The 14,131-nt window shown below is 46.8% G+C and overlaps 1 protein-coding gene across 3 annotated transcripts in view; it reads right to left on the reverse strand.

Annotated features, from left to right (window-relative positions):
- The window catches only part of Nhsl2 (NHS like 2), a 243,962-nt gene that overhangs the window by 79,382 nt on the left and 150,449 nt on the right, over positions 1-14,131 (reverse strand). Inside the window, exon 1 of one of the 3 annotated variants that reach the window (XM_029473277.2) lies at positions 7,244-7,313. The exons of the other annotated variants lie outside the window; for them this stretch is intronic. Coding sequence (XP_029329137.2) covers positions 7,244-7,313 — 70 coding nt within the window. Of the gene's footprint in view, positions 1-7,243; positions 7,314-14,131 lie in introns of those variants that run through there. 3 annotated transcript variants of the gene reach the window in all.

Here is a 14,131-nt window from a genome sequence, read left to right on the forward strand (position 1 = left end):
AAAGAACCCACCATCTGAAACCACTAGCGGCATTGGGCCGAGAATAGCTTCGGGGTCAATAAAGAGGCACAGTGGGAAACAGGAGCCGTATTAGTCTGGTTTTGGTACCAAAGGGCAGATACTGATTTTTTTTAAAAAGACAGTTTATTTAACTTACAGTCTCATCTGTTAGGCCTTGGGGGAGGGCTTCTATAGCAACATCACAGCATGGCCAAAGGCCTCATGAGAGAGAAGGTTAGATCATGTGGTGAGACAGGGAGTCTGAAAGATTTGAAGGTCAGACTTGATCTTATAACAGTTTGCTCTCTTGGGATCTAATTGGGGGAATCGCAAAAGAACTACAGTAGTCTCCTGTAATGGCACATTCCCAGGGACCTAAATATCTTCCTCCAGGTCTCACTTCCATTACCTCAGCATGGTCACACTGAGGCCCAGGTTTCCAGCACGCACATATTCAGGCGACACATTTAAAACATATCCAACATAAAAGTACCTATTTTCCTTCTTTCTTTCTTTCTTTCTTTCTTTCTTTCTTTCTTTCTTTCTTTCTTTCTTTCTTTCTCTCTTTCTTTCTTTCTTTTTCTCTTTCTTTCTTTCCATATAGATATAGAAAAAATATATATATATCTCACATACATACATGGTAAGACTGTATCAGAGGTTCTCCATCTTCCTAATGCTGTAACCCTTTAATACAGTTCCACTATTTTGGTTGCTACCTCATAGTTGTAATTTTGCTACTGTTCTGAATCATAATGTAAATATCTGATATTCAGGAGATCTCTGATATTTGACTCATGTGTAAGGGTCATTTGAAAGCCAAAGGAATCAAGACCTATAGGATGAGAAACACTGCTTTACACTGTTCAGTATTTGATACTTTACAAGACCACATCCCTGTAAGGTGGGTGTTTGTTTGTTTTGTTTTTTTTTTCTTTTCCTCAATTACATTTCCAATGCTGTCCCAAAAGTCCCCCATACCCCCCCACTTCCCTACCCACCCATTGATACAGGGTTTCTCTGTGTTGCCTTAGCTGTCTTGGAACTTGCTTTATAGACCAGGTTGGCTTCGAACTCACAGAGATCTGCCTGCCTGCCTCTGCCTCCCAAGTGATGGGATTAAAGGTGCTCACCATTACCACCTCGCTTGGTTGTGTTATTCTTATCTTTCCATTATCAGTAAAAAAAACTAAGACTATGAGGGCTGAAATAAACGACTTCCTTCAAAGATGCAACATAAGGACCTGGGCTTGCATTCAAACCTGGGCTCTCTTTACTAATTCTGCCACACTCCCAGTCCATCTCAAAAGACACCCAAGTTTGTATGACATCTTTTAGTTGCTTATGCTAGCTCAGGAAAATATGATTTGGTCTGTCCTTGTGACTTGCCAGTGTGATTGCTCTGTGTGTTACTGGTTTGTATTATTCCTTGCACAAATCATGTAACAGTATTAATGGAAATCTAAGTTAAAGAAAGATTCACGCCGGTCATGGTGGCGCACACCTTTAATCCCAGAACTTGGTAGGCAGAGGCAGGCGGATTTCTGAGTTTGAGGCCAGCCTGGTCTACAAAGTGAGTTCCAGGACAGCCAGAGCTACACAGAGAAACCCTGTCTCGAAACAAACAAACAAACAAACAAAAAAAAAAATCCACACACCCTGCATCACACATCAGTCAAGTTTGCATTTCTTTGCCATTCTGTTCCCACTCTTGACCACATGCAGAGATGGTTTTGTATTTTTATGTTCCATAGTTTTAATTTTTTATTCTTGAGGTTATAATTATAACATCTCTCCCTTTCCCCCTATGCTTTATTTTTTTAAAAAAAATAGCATTGTTCAGGAAATGTGGGTGTCATAGTTATGCCATGTCCTTGGTAGGCTTATGAGTTTTGTTCTGTCTATAGCTGGTAGTGATATTTAGTAAAGTGGTAGGAACTTTAGGAGGAGGGTTACTGGGGTTAGGGAGGAAGGCTCTATTTGGTCCCAGTCCCTTCTTCATGCTCTTCATCCTGGCTCCCATGGGTGGAGAACTGCTCCCTACATGTTTCTGTCACCACATTCTGACATGAGAACATTCATTGGGCCCTCTGAAACGGTGAAGGTTTTTTCCCTTTTATAAGAACTCTTCCCTTGGGTATTTTGGTCACAGATATGTAAAAGTAAGTAATATAAAGTTTGTACCATGATGGGCCCTGACCTCTAGGACCTACACCTCTGCTGTAAGATTCTCTGCAGCTATAGGAGGCAAGAAATGCTCAGAAATATTTTTGTTCACTGGCTTAGACTTTTAACTCATTCCATGCATTAAATGAAATCATTCCCTGGAATCATTAAGTCTGGTTGGGAAATATGTCTTTAGGAGGAAGGCCCCCAGAGTAGGTGTAATTTGACTTCCTCGTGTCTGTCATTTAGCTTCCATCTTAATGATAGCAAGGACGCTATATAATTCAATAAACTTGGGAATATGAAAGGGCCAGGTCAACTATACAAAAGTACTGAAAATGTAATCAAATGATCCCCTCATATGGTTTCAGTACAGAGAAGAGAACAAGGGAACGGTGCATTCATTTTCAACCTGAAACCTGGGTCACCTTGCTCACAGCATCATACCTGTCGAGAGGGGATGCTGGAAGCCAATTTGATAACCGCTATCTCTGGACCTGAAGCCTCTCTAAACAACTGTTTTAGGCTTACATCCAAGATGCTCACTTTCGTGATAGCTCAGGCATCCCCTGCTCTAGCTTCTGGACTCAACACAGAGCCTCATGAGTTCAATTATTCCAACAATACAAACATGCTATCAAACAGACATATGGTGGGACTTTTACCAAGCTGGGCATTGCAGTCTTTGTTGCTATAGAGATTTGCTCATCCTACCAGAACAGAGCCATGGTCTCCTCCTTCCACAGCACCCAGTCTCCAGGGTTACTAACTCCTGCCACAGCAAAGATGCTGAGAAGCACATGACATGCCATAATAGGTTCAAGCTTCAAAGGCACACAGACTTGAGCTCAAGTTTTTCTTCTACATCGTCCTTGTTATCAGCGTGTGGAGCAGCCCTCCTTCTGGTTCTCACTTCCTAATCTGTAACATGGCATCAATAATCCATCTCTGGCGGTGGTTCGCTGGGTTAAGTAGTGGATGTAGAGGGTTAGCATGTAATAGGTGTACGGCAAATGCAAGGTCCCTCTCCCTTCTCTGCAAGGCACTACACGGAAAGCTATGCATATGCTATGTAGCAGCAGGGCCATAAGTACACATTAACTACCACACCACATACACAATAACATTTGCTCAAGAAGTGACAGGCTTGAAAGCTGGTGAGAAAATCATTTCCAGAATGTGAAGTTGGCAGACAAGGTTTCTTCCCTCAAAGCAGCCTCCCATGTTCTAAGTAAGGTCCTGCTAGGCTTCTGCATGCTGCTGCTGTCTCATCCCACCCTACTTCTCCCTACCAGGCAGCTGCTTGTCCCTATCCAGTTGTACCAACTGCTGAGCTTAGTGGCTGCTCCTGGTGTTCTCTCAAACATGCAGGGCCCATTTCTTCCTTCAGCTTGGGAGCCTTCCCCGCTCTGCAATCATTACTCCCCCCCCCCCCACTTTGAAAAGCAACTTCAACTTTGAAAAGGCTTTCCAAACTAGCTTCCTATAGTGCATTCTCATTGTCCTGCAAGTGCTTTTAAGAGTCCCCTCTAAGGATCTCAGACTGTTTACAACCAAAAGATACAAGTTACAAAGGCAACTGACTTGCAGGTTTGTGGAAAGAAAGCCAGGAGACCCAACCATGGGCTCTCTCATCCTCCCACATGTGCAGTCTTTGAAATCCATTTCAGCATGCAATGCCAAAAACGGCACCAGGAGTGGACCTCAAGGGTACAGCCACTTGCCTAGTATGCAAAAGATCCTGTGTTCAACCCCCAGCACTGTATTAAGTAAATGAACGAACAGCAGCTCCAGTGCCAAGTTGTAGCGGCATACACCTCTCATCTCAGCACTGGGGAGGCTGAAGCAGGAAGAGCAGGAGTCCATAACCAGTCTTGGTTGCAAAATGAATTCGAAGTCAGCATGAACTACAAAGTAAAACTCCATTTCAAAAATAAAGACTACAAAAGCAGCAGTGCTTGCACTGGCAAGATTCTGAAGACCGATCAAATGTACATAAAGAGTGAGGAAGGAAGGAGACTAGATGAGGAACTTTCCAGAGAAGAGATGACACTGGATGAGGGCTTTGAAGGACAAAAAGGAAGTTGCCAGAACGTGACAGAGGATGGAAGATATGCCCCAGGCAGAGGAAAACACATTTAGCAAATTGCAGAAGTGGTGAATGGGTGACTTTGGAAAGGAAGGAGCCATTCAATGTGACTGTATTATCAAGTTTAGGTTGAGAAGTCACAGCAGATGAGGTTGGTGAAGCAGGCAGGGCCCACTAATGGAGATCACTAGAGGAACATACACTTTATCCCAGAAACCCTCTCCCCACCCCTTGCACAGAGCTCAAGCACTGTTTTTCCAGTTTCTCAACTTTTGCCTTTTTCATGCAGTGAGTATACTGTTAATCATTTTATCCAGAGTCTCACTTTAAAGGCACTTAACCTTACCCTAACAAAAACTATGAGAAACTATGGGTTAGATACACTGTATAGACTTTTCTAATAGGCATTAAAATACACACAGAACCAAAAGGTAAGATGTTTTCTCTCCACCTTCTACGAGAATCCTAGGGCCACTTGGGATCTCCCTCCACAGCAGGGAGACAGTCTTGATACTCCCACCCCAAGTCAGCAAGGTTTGGACTCAAAGCAAGAAAGTATGAACACTATGAACAAAGCAGTATGAACAAAACAGGGAAGAACACTATGGGGGCTGGTAGGTGAGCTAGAAAGAAGGTCAAAGGCAGAGGCCAGGAATCAGTTCTAGAACAGGCAAGGGTAGAGACTGGCATCGGACAAGAGGAGCAGGGGCGATGACTCAGAGCAAGCCTCAGCAACAAATAACTATTGGGTAAAGGGTTGGGTGGATGCACAGATAAAAATTATGTGAGATCAAGGAGAGAGTGGAATGGAGGCCCACTCCTAGGTTCTTAGTTTGGGTTCCTAGGTGGAAGGGAGAAAGAGGAGCAGTAGGGAAAGGATGGAGCAAGCTGTGCTCCAACTGGGTGTGGAGTACTTCATGGGACATTAGGTTTATGTTTAGTCTTGGCAGCAGACAGAGGTGCAGAGGTCAACTCAACAGAGGGGGTTTCCCCAGGGTAGCCCAGACAGATAGGAGAGAGGAGAGGCAGGGCTAAGACAGAATCCTGAGGATGGGACATTTGCCTTTAGTGATGAGAGAAAGAAGGAAGGCTTTCTCCCCTGGAAAAAAAAATCTTTCCTGGTCACTGAAGGACCTCCCATAGGCACGGTCTCGGCTTTTCTCTGAGAGCACAGTTGGTTGCTTGTTTCTTTCTCTCTCTTTGACCAGCCTGTGAGGCTGTATACTGCGAGGGATGGGTAATGGAACACTAACTCTTTTGGCCTGCCCAGTGGGAGTGAGTTTTTCCTGGAAGCTTCTGGGGCTGAGGAGAGATAGAGAGTAGGCAGGCATGGTGCTAGGTTAAGAGGTGGAAGGTGTTAGGGAGGGAGAAGTGGTCATGAGACAGTCTCCTCATGCTGTCAGAGGTCTCTCTAATGGCCACTCTCTCCAGGACGCATCGGGTTGGGGCAAGCATTGGAAACAGGTAACAACTGCTAAGAAATAAAACAACTGTCACTAACTGACCACATTTCCAACAGTAGCAAGTGAGAAGCTTTCCTCCAGGTCCTGAACAAAGCTGTGCAAAGCATCTTTGTGTCATGCCAGCAGGTCCTGAGCCTCCTTCTTTCTCTATGGCAGAGAGGGAGATGCTAGGCAGAGGTGGCTGAACCATTTATCTACTAATAGTATACTGCCTTAACAGAGTGTATTCTCAGAAACTCAGAAACAAAGAAACTCCAGTACACAGAATCTTGCCTTGCCTTAGTCCACCAAAGGAACCAGTTCTGCATATCCTGAAGTCCAAAGCCACAGTCCTCCTAACAGGTCCCTGGAGTAGGGTTCATCAGCACATCCCTGGTGATCTTGTAGCTGCTCCCCGAAAACATGCTGTGAGATCCCCCTCTTCTAGAGCTGCTACTATGGCTAGCCTTGAACAACTACCCTTAAATGCATGGCATCCTGTGTCTGAACGTGGCATGCTTTCAGAAGGGCACTGACCCATCTGCTGCTTTCCACAATAAACTTGACTTCCACTTGGCACAATCTCCTCTTTCCTTCCCATTGACCTGGATAGTGGGATGAAAGCTCCCCAAATCGGCACAGAGGGAACTCTGGGCTCCCCTGGGACTCTGTGTGAGAGGAAAGAAAAATGGGGTGCTGCCAAGAGAGGAGGGTTGCAGATGCAGCTCACTGGTAGTGCACTTTCCTGGAATGTCTGAGGCCTAGGTTTCCAAAAGGGGGAAGGGGATAAAAGTTAAGTTGGTGTGAATAGGACAAGAGTGGCTGTTTCCTTGCACAGTGCTCTTGCAGTGCCTTACAAAGGCAAGCTACCAAAAGTTGTCTCCAGACCCTAATCTTCACACTGTGAGCGGTTAGGAAGAAGTTGTTGGGGGAAAACTAAGCCAGCACCCTTGAGTCCACCTCTGGAGGGATATGGAGGGCAAGCAAGAGCACATTGAAAGTAGGAGGACAACAGACTCTGAGCTGTCCATGCAGCCAGAGGAGCTCAGGCAGGGCTGGGGCGGGGAGGTGGGGGGCAGGGCATTACACAGCAAGAAACAGCTTCATCTGGCTTACTCTGAGCAGGCGGCAGCCGAGGTGGAGCCCTGAGAGGTGTAGGTGTACACGTGTGGGGCGGGGCTGGGGGCTGGGAGAGCAGGAGGTTTGAATAACAAAGGAGACTCCTGAAGGGTAAGCTGTGCATGGCTTCAGGGAGAAAGCACTGTGCTAGCAATAAACTTCAGTAGCTGGTGCTCCAGCCACCCTCCAGAGGCTGCACAGAGTTGCTGGCGAAAGAGCCAGCTCCTGCCTGCTCAAGGAGCCCAGACTTATGCAATTCAGCCTGGCACTAGAGCAGGGGAGCTGGGAGTTCACCCGCATCTCCCTCAGGCTTCCTCCCCGCCCCCCTGCCAGCCCCTGCAAGTCACGCCAAGGGTCAGGGGCCCTGTGAGCCAGGGAGGCCCTGGCTGGAGAAGCCCGGGGAAAAGGAGGGAAGGAAAGAGAGTACCTGTTGCTGAATGCATCCTGCTGCTTTGGCTCTTACTCCTCGGTTGCTTGTGGTGAGAGTTGCCCATCATTCTGTTCTGGACTGGCAGCCACCGCGGCCGCCGCGCCGCTCCTCCTCCTCCTCCTCCTCCTCCTCCTCCTCCTCCTCCTCCTTCTCCTCTTCCTCGACCTGTGCTCCTCCCAGGTGCTTACATCACCTCAGCTTTGCTTCTTACACACATGGCTCTTCCAAATCCCACTTGTGCCCTTGGCACAGTATTGTCCAGATCTGAACCTCTTACTTGGACCAGCGCCTGCTAGGGCTCTCTCTCTCTCTCTCTCTCTCTCTCTCTCTCTCTCTCTCTCTCTCTCTCTCTCTCTCTCTCTCTCTCTCTCTCTCCCTCTCTCCTCCCTCCCTCAATCCCTTCCTCCCTCTCTATCCCCTCCCCCTTGCTCAGCTCTCCTGTCAGGTCTAGCAGCCCAGGTTCCAAAAAAGAACCCTAGCAAACCCTGAGTGCAACCCCCACCTCATCTGAGTCTGCACATGGGGCCAGCCCCCGCAATCCCCGGGACCCGACTCGTTTGCCCTTACTGTCCCTGGCTGCCTCTGCTCTCAGAGCTGTCATTCCTGCTGCCGCTTGCTCTCTGGATCTGCAGAAGCTTGCAGGAGCGAGGGGCCAATAACAGAGCCTCATCCATGAGTGTGACAAGGACCAGTGAAGGAATGTGCTACCCAGGAATTCTAAGTGATACAGCTCCCTGTTCCACTGGGAGACGGATCCAGTTCTGTGACAGCTGCCAGTGGGTTCTGGGCTCCAGTCCTAAGAGAAACCTGAAGAAATTTGGGCAGAGCACGAGGCTTCCAGGCTGCAGGCTTGGCGCTAGCACATCCAGACGTCTCTGGAATGCCCAATGTGGCCACCAGGCGTACCTGCTTCCTTGTCAGACACACCTGAAGCCTCACTCCACTTTCCCCTCCCTTGCCAGCTTTGCCTTCCCATGGGAGGGCAGAGATAGCAGCCCAGAGATTCACAGACTGGAACTGGGACCCTCAGCAGCCAATGAGAAGGCTCTTTTCATGTCCCACAGAAAATCCATGCGCGCTCCGCATGCGCGCGCTCTCACACACACATATGCAGCAGACTGTCGCGAGTGCTGCAGCCCTGTGGGATAAGTGACAAGGGGCAGGTGGTGCTGGCTCAGCAGCCTGTTCCAGTCTCAACAGCCTGGCAGTAAGCTCGGGCCATCGGTCCTGGAATCAAGTCTGCTAGAGCTGGAAAGCCCTGAGTGGCTTCACATAGGCGAATAGTAAGACTGTTCAGTGCTGATGTCATCAGACACAGGGACGGGGGGGGGGGGCTGTCATAGCCACATAGTGGGTGTGGGTCAGAGCTTTCTGATTTGGGAACAAGAGGTCTAAAATGAGACCCATTCGCGCATCCATCCACCGCCCCCCACCCCCACCCCCATCCACCTGTCATTTAGGCACTCTGTCAACAGTTCCCAGGGATCTGCTCCTCCTAAGCCCCGTGCTGGTGGTAGGAGCAAGAGGCATAAGTCACCTTCTAGGAGGGGTGACTGACACATCAAAAGACAATACAGAAACGAATTAACAGCGTTGAAGGAGAATCAGAGAAAACCTGCTTCTGTCTGGAGAGCTGAGGGGGGGGGGTTACTTCCCAGAGTAGATAGACCCCATGTGGACTGGGTCATCAAGTTAGCTAGACACAAAAGGAAAGGGCATACTGGGAACTGTGGGGACTGCAAGCTTCAGGGAGCCAGCTGCTAAGGGTCTTTTCAGTCTTTAACAAATCCACAAACATCCCTCAGACTACTGACCAGCTGTCCCAGCCTAGTAAGGGATAAATTGCAAAAAAACAAAACAAAAAAACCCAACCAACCAACCAAACAAACAAACAAAAAACCCTGCAAGATGGTGGGACCCCCTACTTGGGCTTTGCAGCTCACTGTGGAAAATGACAAGAAGTTTCCAATGGAACCAACATGAAAGTGAAATAAGGCCTTGGAGCAAGTAGCCCCAGAGCTAGTGGGAAGTACCCAGAGTGAAGCATCTTGGGGAAATAGATTTATAAATATGGTTTGGTTAAAACATGTCGATCCATGAGCCTGATAGTGAGGGTGCTAAGTGACCAACTTTAGTTTGGGAGACATTTGGTTCCTGCACCTCTATCTCTTTATGCTACCTCTGAAGGATGAGTCTCAGAAGGTTCGAAATTGTAAGACTGGACTAAAGTAAAGCTCAGAGAAACCTAGAAAGACAGCTGTGGTACTGGGAGGTCATCCCAGAGTGTGGGACAGTTTGGAAGCTGAAACAATAAAATTCAGTTGGCTTGTACACATGGGCATCTAGGTTATACCCTCAAGGAGATGAAGAGCCATGGACAAGAAAGGTTGGGTTTTGGACATATTCAGAGAGAAGACAGCAAGAAGGGGTGGGGAGTGAATGCATGGTCACAAACTAGATATACCTGTGCACTCATTGCCCTGGTCAAGAGTTGAATATGGGACAGGAGAGATGGCTCAGTGGTTAAGAGCACTTGCTGTTCTTGCAGAGGATCCAGGTTCAGTTCCCAGCACCCACATGGTGGTTCACAACTGTCTGTCACTCCAGTTCCAGGGGATCTGATGCCTTCTTCTGACCTCCTCGAGTACCAAACATGTGTAGTGCAATGCATACATTCAGGCAAAAACCCACATAAAAAATGAACAAATATAGTAAAGCGTTCAGGTTGAACGTGACTAGGATTACAGGAGTCCTTCTCAAAGTGACAGTCCCAGCTCTTCGAAGCACAGTTCAAGCTCATCATTCCAGACTTTCCCCACAAAGTATTACTTGAATTCAGTTTACAGCTATGCGAATAGAGTCTAGGAAGGGGAGGCAGCTTGGCCAAGATCTCTATATAACCACCTTGGCTGGAAAGAAGATATTCAAAAGAGACACATGTGTCCATCCCCTTGGCTATCAGATTATTGATGTGATAAGCCCAAGAAATTGGAATGCTGTAGAGGGGAAGGATGAAGTCCCAGTGTCAGCCAAAGGAAGAACTTGTCTCCTAGGGGAAAAAAATCACAGCTTTTTTTTTTTTTTACAACTAATCAGTCTATCTTGCTGGACAGACAGAAACTAGACCATTGTAAGTCAATAATGGGTGGGAACATATCTTGATCAGGACTGACTAGTTACTGTGACTCACAAACTAGAGTCCCCTAGAAAGAGAAAATTCACGCGAGGAAGTCCCTACATCAGATTTGTCTGTGGACAAGTCTGGAGGGGGCATTTTTTTTAATTATTAATGATTGATGTGGGAGAGAGTTCAGTGGACTGGAGGAAGTGCCATGCTTGGGTAGGTGGTCCTGGGCTGGATAAGAAAACAGGCTGAACAAGCCATAAATAGCAAGTCAGTAAGTAACATTCCTCTATGGTTCCTGTGTCTGTTCCTGTTTCAGCTCCTTCCCTTCTTAGAGGGATGTGTAAGCCAAATAGACCCTTTCCTCCCTTAGGTTAGGTTTGTTCAGTGTTTTATCACAGCGATAGAAACCTAATTAGGAGAGTTATGCATTCCTCCTGCCTTATATTTATAGCTAAGTGTTAGGACCCTGAAGATGGACTTGGATATGTGCAGTAGACTACTGTATTCGTTCCTCTTCCCAGTGAGGTCATACTTAAGTCCTTTCCCTATTTTTCACCATTAATCCATATTCTCTCTCTCTCTCTCTCCCTTTCCCCTACCATCCTCTCCCCCCTCCCTTAAAAAAATCCACCAGGAGCTTCTGTGAAGTGAAAGTTCTCAAGTTAATGAGAGAAAGAGGAGCTGTGTGCCAAGGTTGCAAAGACTACGATAAGAACAAATTTATCTGGAAAACTGTGAAGAAAGAAGAAGTGCACGCAAAAGGAATGAAATTTGTGGGTGGAAGACATGAGCAGAAAACGTGTTCCAACTGTTGCTGGCAGTGCGTGCCATCAGAACCACTGAGCCTAAGAGAACCCCAGCTAGGGAGCTAGGAAAGAGAGTGAGACCGAGCCACGATTTCCAAGGAAGGGCTGGTTCCACAGATTGAAGAATAGGTTTGGGCTGAAAACTATGAAAAAATCAGGACTGTTTGTCTGCCAGTGAGGAAGCTGCTGTCACATTTCAAGCTGAGTTCAGGAGACAGGATTCCAACCAAAGCAGGTATTTTTGAGGTGTTAGGGACCCAACCTAGGACCTTGTGAATATTATGCAAGTTCTCAAGCATTGTGCTACACCCTCAGCCTCAGAGCAAGCCTTCAGTGGACTCTGGAACAACAAAACCAGTAGAACCTGCCTTTGGTAAAAGCGTAAACAAGAATCATTGGGGCAATGAAAAATGAAGAGAAGAGCTTCTAGCCACAAACTCTTCCCAAATGCTTTGGTTAAAAAACCTTCACCTATGAAATATCCCAGCCATCTTCATCATTTCCCAACACACAACCAATGTCATTGCCATAGTTTAATTCTCTTAATAATTGTGTGTGTGGGGGGGGTGGGTCATTATTCACAGCTGTCCTCCTGCCTCAGCCCTCTTGACAAATTTTCAAGTCATAAATAGTTTGATGCTGTCATCTACATCTATGTATATCACACACATGAGCTTAGTGCTATCTCACATCATCACTACAATGGTAACCATGGTACAACCGGATATGTTGAGCGGCAGAGAACCTTCAGTCCCAGAACTTTATTATAGTATATTACTGTTCTGTTTTGCTAATGTTTATAGTTATTAGTCTCATACTGTGCCCAATTTATAAATTAAACTGTACTGTAGGCATGTAGGTATTTATGGGGGGAAAAAGCAGAGTCTCTTCATGGACCAGTCCTATCAGCAGTTTCAAGATCTTGGAATGCATTCTTGATGCATAAGAGGGAACCATTGTATTATAAGACTTCTCCGACATGACATCAGGCATAGAGTGAGTGCTAGCTAAAACGTGCTCCCCATCTGCTTCTTATTGCTTCCCCTGTAAGACCGATTCCCAAGCCCTATAGACAGTTCCTCAAACTTTAACTATAATGCCACTGTGCTTCCAAAGCTCTGTTCTTTACCCACAGTCCTCATCTGAGTACTTTTAGCACTAGCTGTGTTAGAACTTCTCCACAAGTTCACGAGGCCTTCCCTTGTGGTAGTCTCTAGCTTTCCTGGAGGGCTGTGTGGAAGTAGATGGACTTGAGACTGTGCCTTGGAGTGCCTGGCATAGAGTATTCATCAGTGATCTTCTGCCAGTGGGAAGAAACCACCCTGCCAGTAGCTAGTTAAGCATTAGCAGAACCATGGAGCCAGCCTCCCTGCCCTGCAGACCTCCCCTGATCTTCCCTTCAGATGGATCCTCTGAAAGCTTCACGCACCGATTCTCCTGCTCTGCATGCTCAAATCTTCTCACCCCTTCTTTCTTATCAGAAAGGACGTCTGGGCTGCATAGAGTGCTGGTGACTCTTCTGACTGGTCCCCTAGTCTGAGGAGAGGGGCTAGGAAGGTCCACTCCTGTGATCACTGTGCAATGTGCTAAGGTGCTGAGGTACATAGGCAGACAGACAGGCAGACAGGCGGACAGATAGACAGACAGACAAGTGGGAAGGAGTCCTAGGAGGGAGTTTCTGGCATAAGCTCAGACTGAGTCAAATCAGGAGCAGCCAAGTCTGGAGAAGAGGGGTCGGAGGTAAAGGCAGGCCCTACTCTTTGGCTAGTACCTCCTGTCTCCAGCCCCACCATGCTTGATATTCAGCTAAACCTGTAAAGAGCACCGACTGCTCTTCCAGAGGCCCTGAGTTCAAATACCAGCAACCACATGGTGGCTCACAACCATTTGTAATGGGATCTGATGCTCTCTTCTGGTGTGTCTGAAGACAGCTACAGTGCACTCATATAAATAAAATAAATCTTTTTTTTTTTTAAAGAAGCCTCAGATAAACCTGCAGAGGAGAGACAGAGAAATCTGGGGCTTGAAAGCAATGCTGGGGGGGACTTTTCTAAAGTGAAAGCGATTAAGGTCATCTGCAACCCCATCAGCAGCAAGGATGGTAAAAAAAAAGGACCTGGTAAAGAAATGGGCAGGAGTCAGTGCTACCTCCAGACTCACACCTGGAACCCCAGAGCTAGGACAAGAGCCAGCATGTCACTTTTGGTATGTTCTCATTTCTGTAATGCCCTGGTTTATTGAGCCCAAGAGGAAGATGGAGTAATAAACCAGGGTAAAGAGACTGAGCTAAAAAATTGCATGGCTGTGTCATGGACCCAAGTTAGCTAACTCTAAGCCTAGTTTTTGTTTTTGTTTTTGTCACACAGCTGGCCCCACCTTCCATGACCTGCACATACTTCAGTTTGGTATGGGGTCTTTCAAATCGAAGTTTTATTGGAAACCCTGAATTCCAAGGTGCAGTTCAACTGTGTCCTCCAGCAGTCTACCAGTAGCCTATCCTTGGGCTCGTGTGCAAGCTTACTCAGCCCTCTTCTGAGAGATTCTGTCCCAGTGAGCTACAGTCATACTTCTCAACCCTGAAGCAGGGGGTTTGCTTTCAGCCTCAATGAAGGTTTCTCTGTTTCTATTCCTTCCAGAGGAGTACTTTTCCTTCCCTTTTCAACTACACTCAGGAAAAGTCAGTCTTGTTTCTCAAGTCTCAACCCAAACACTTAGAGGGTGTCTTCTTAGAGACTTGTCACCAGAACTGAAGGTACCCCTTTATCTGCTCCACAGGGTTTGGTTCCAGTATAGATGCTGCCGCATCAGATTCAAAGTCTTTTTTTTTTTTTTATCTTTTCTACTAGAAACAGACTTCCATTCACACTAATTCCCCCAGTAGAATGTCCCACAAAATCTGACACGCACTTTGCAAGTGCATATTAGCTAATAGTACAGAGGGGGATTTTAGAA

Source organism: Mus caroli, unplaced genomic scaffold, assembly GCF_978045245.1.
Source record: "Mus caroli unplaced genomic scaffold, Mus_caroli_1 scaffold_5, whole genome shotgun sequence".
Taxonomy (NCBI): Eukaryota; Metazoa; Chordata; class Mammalia; order Rodentia; family Muridae; genus Mus; species Mus caroli.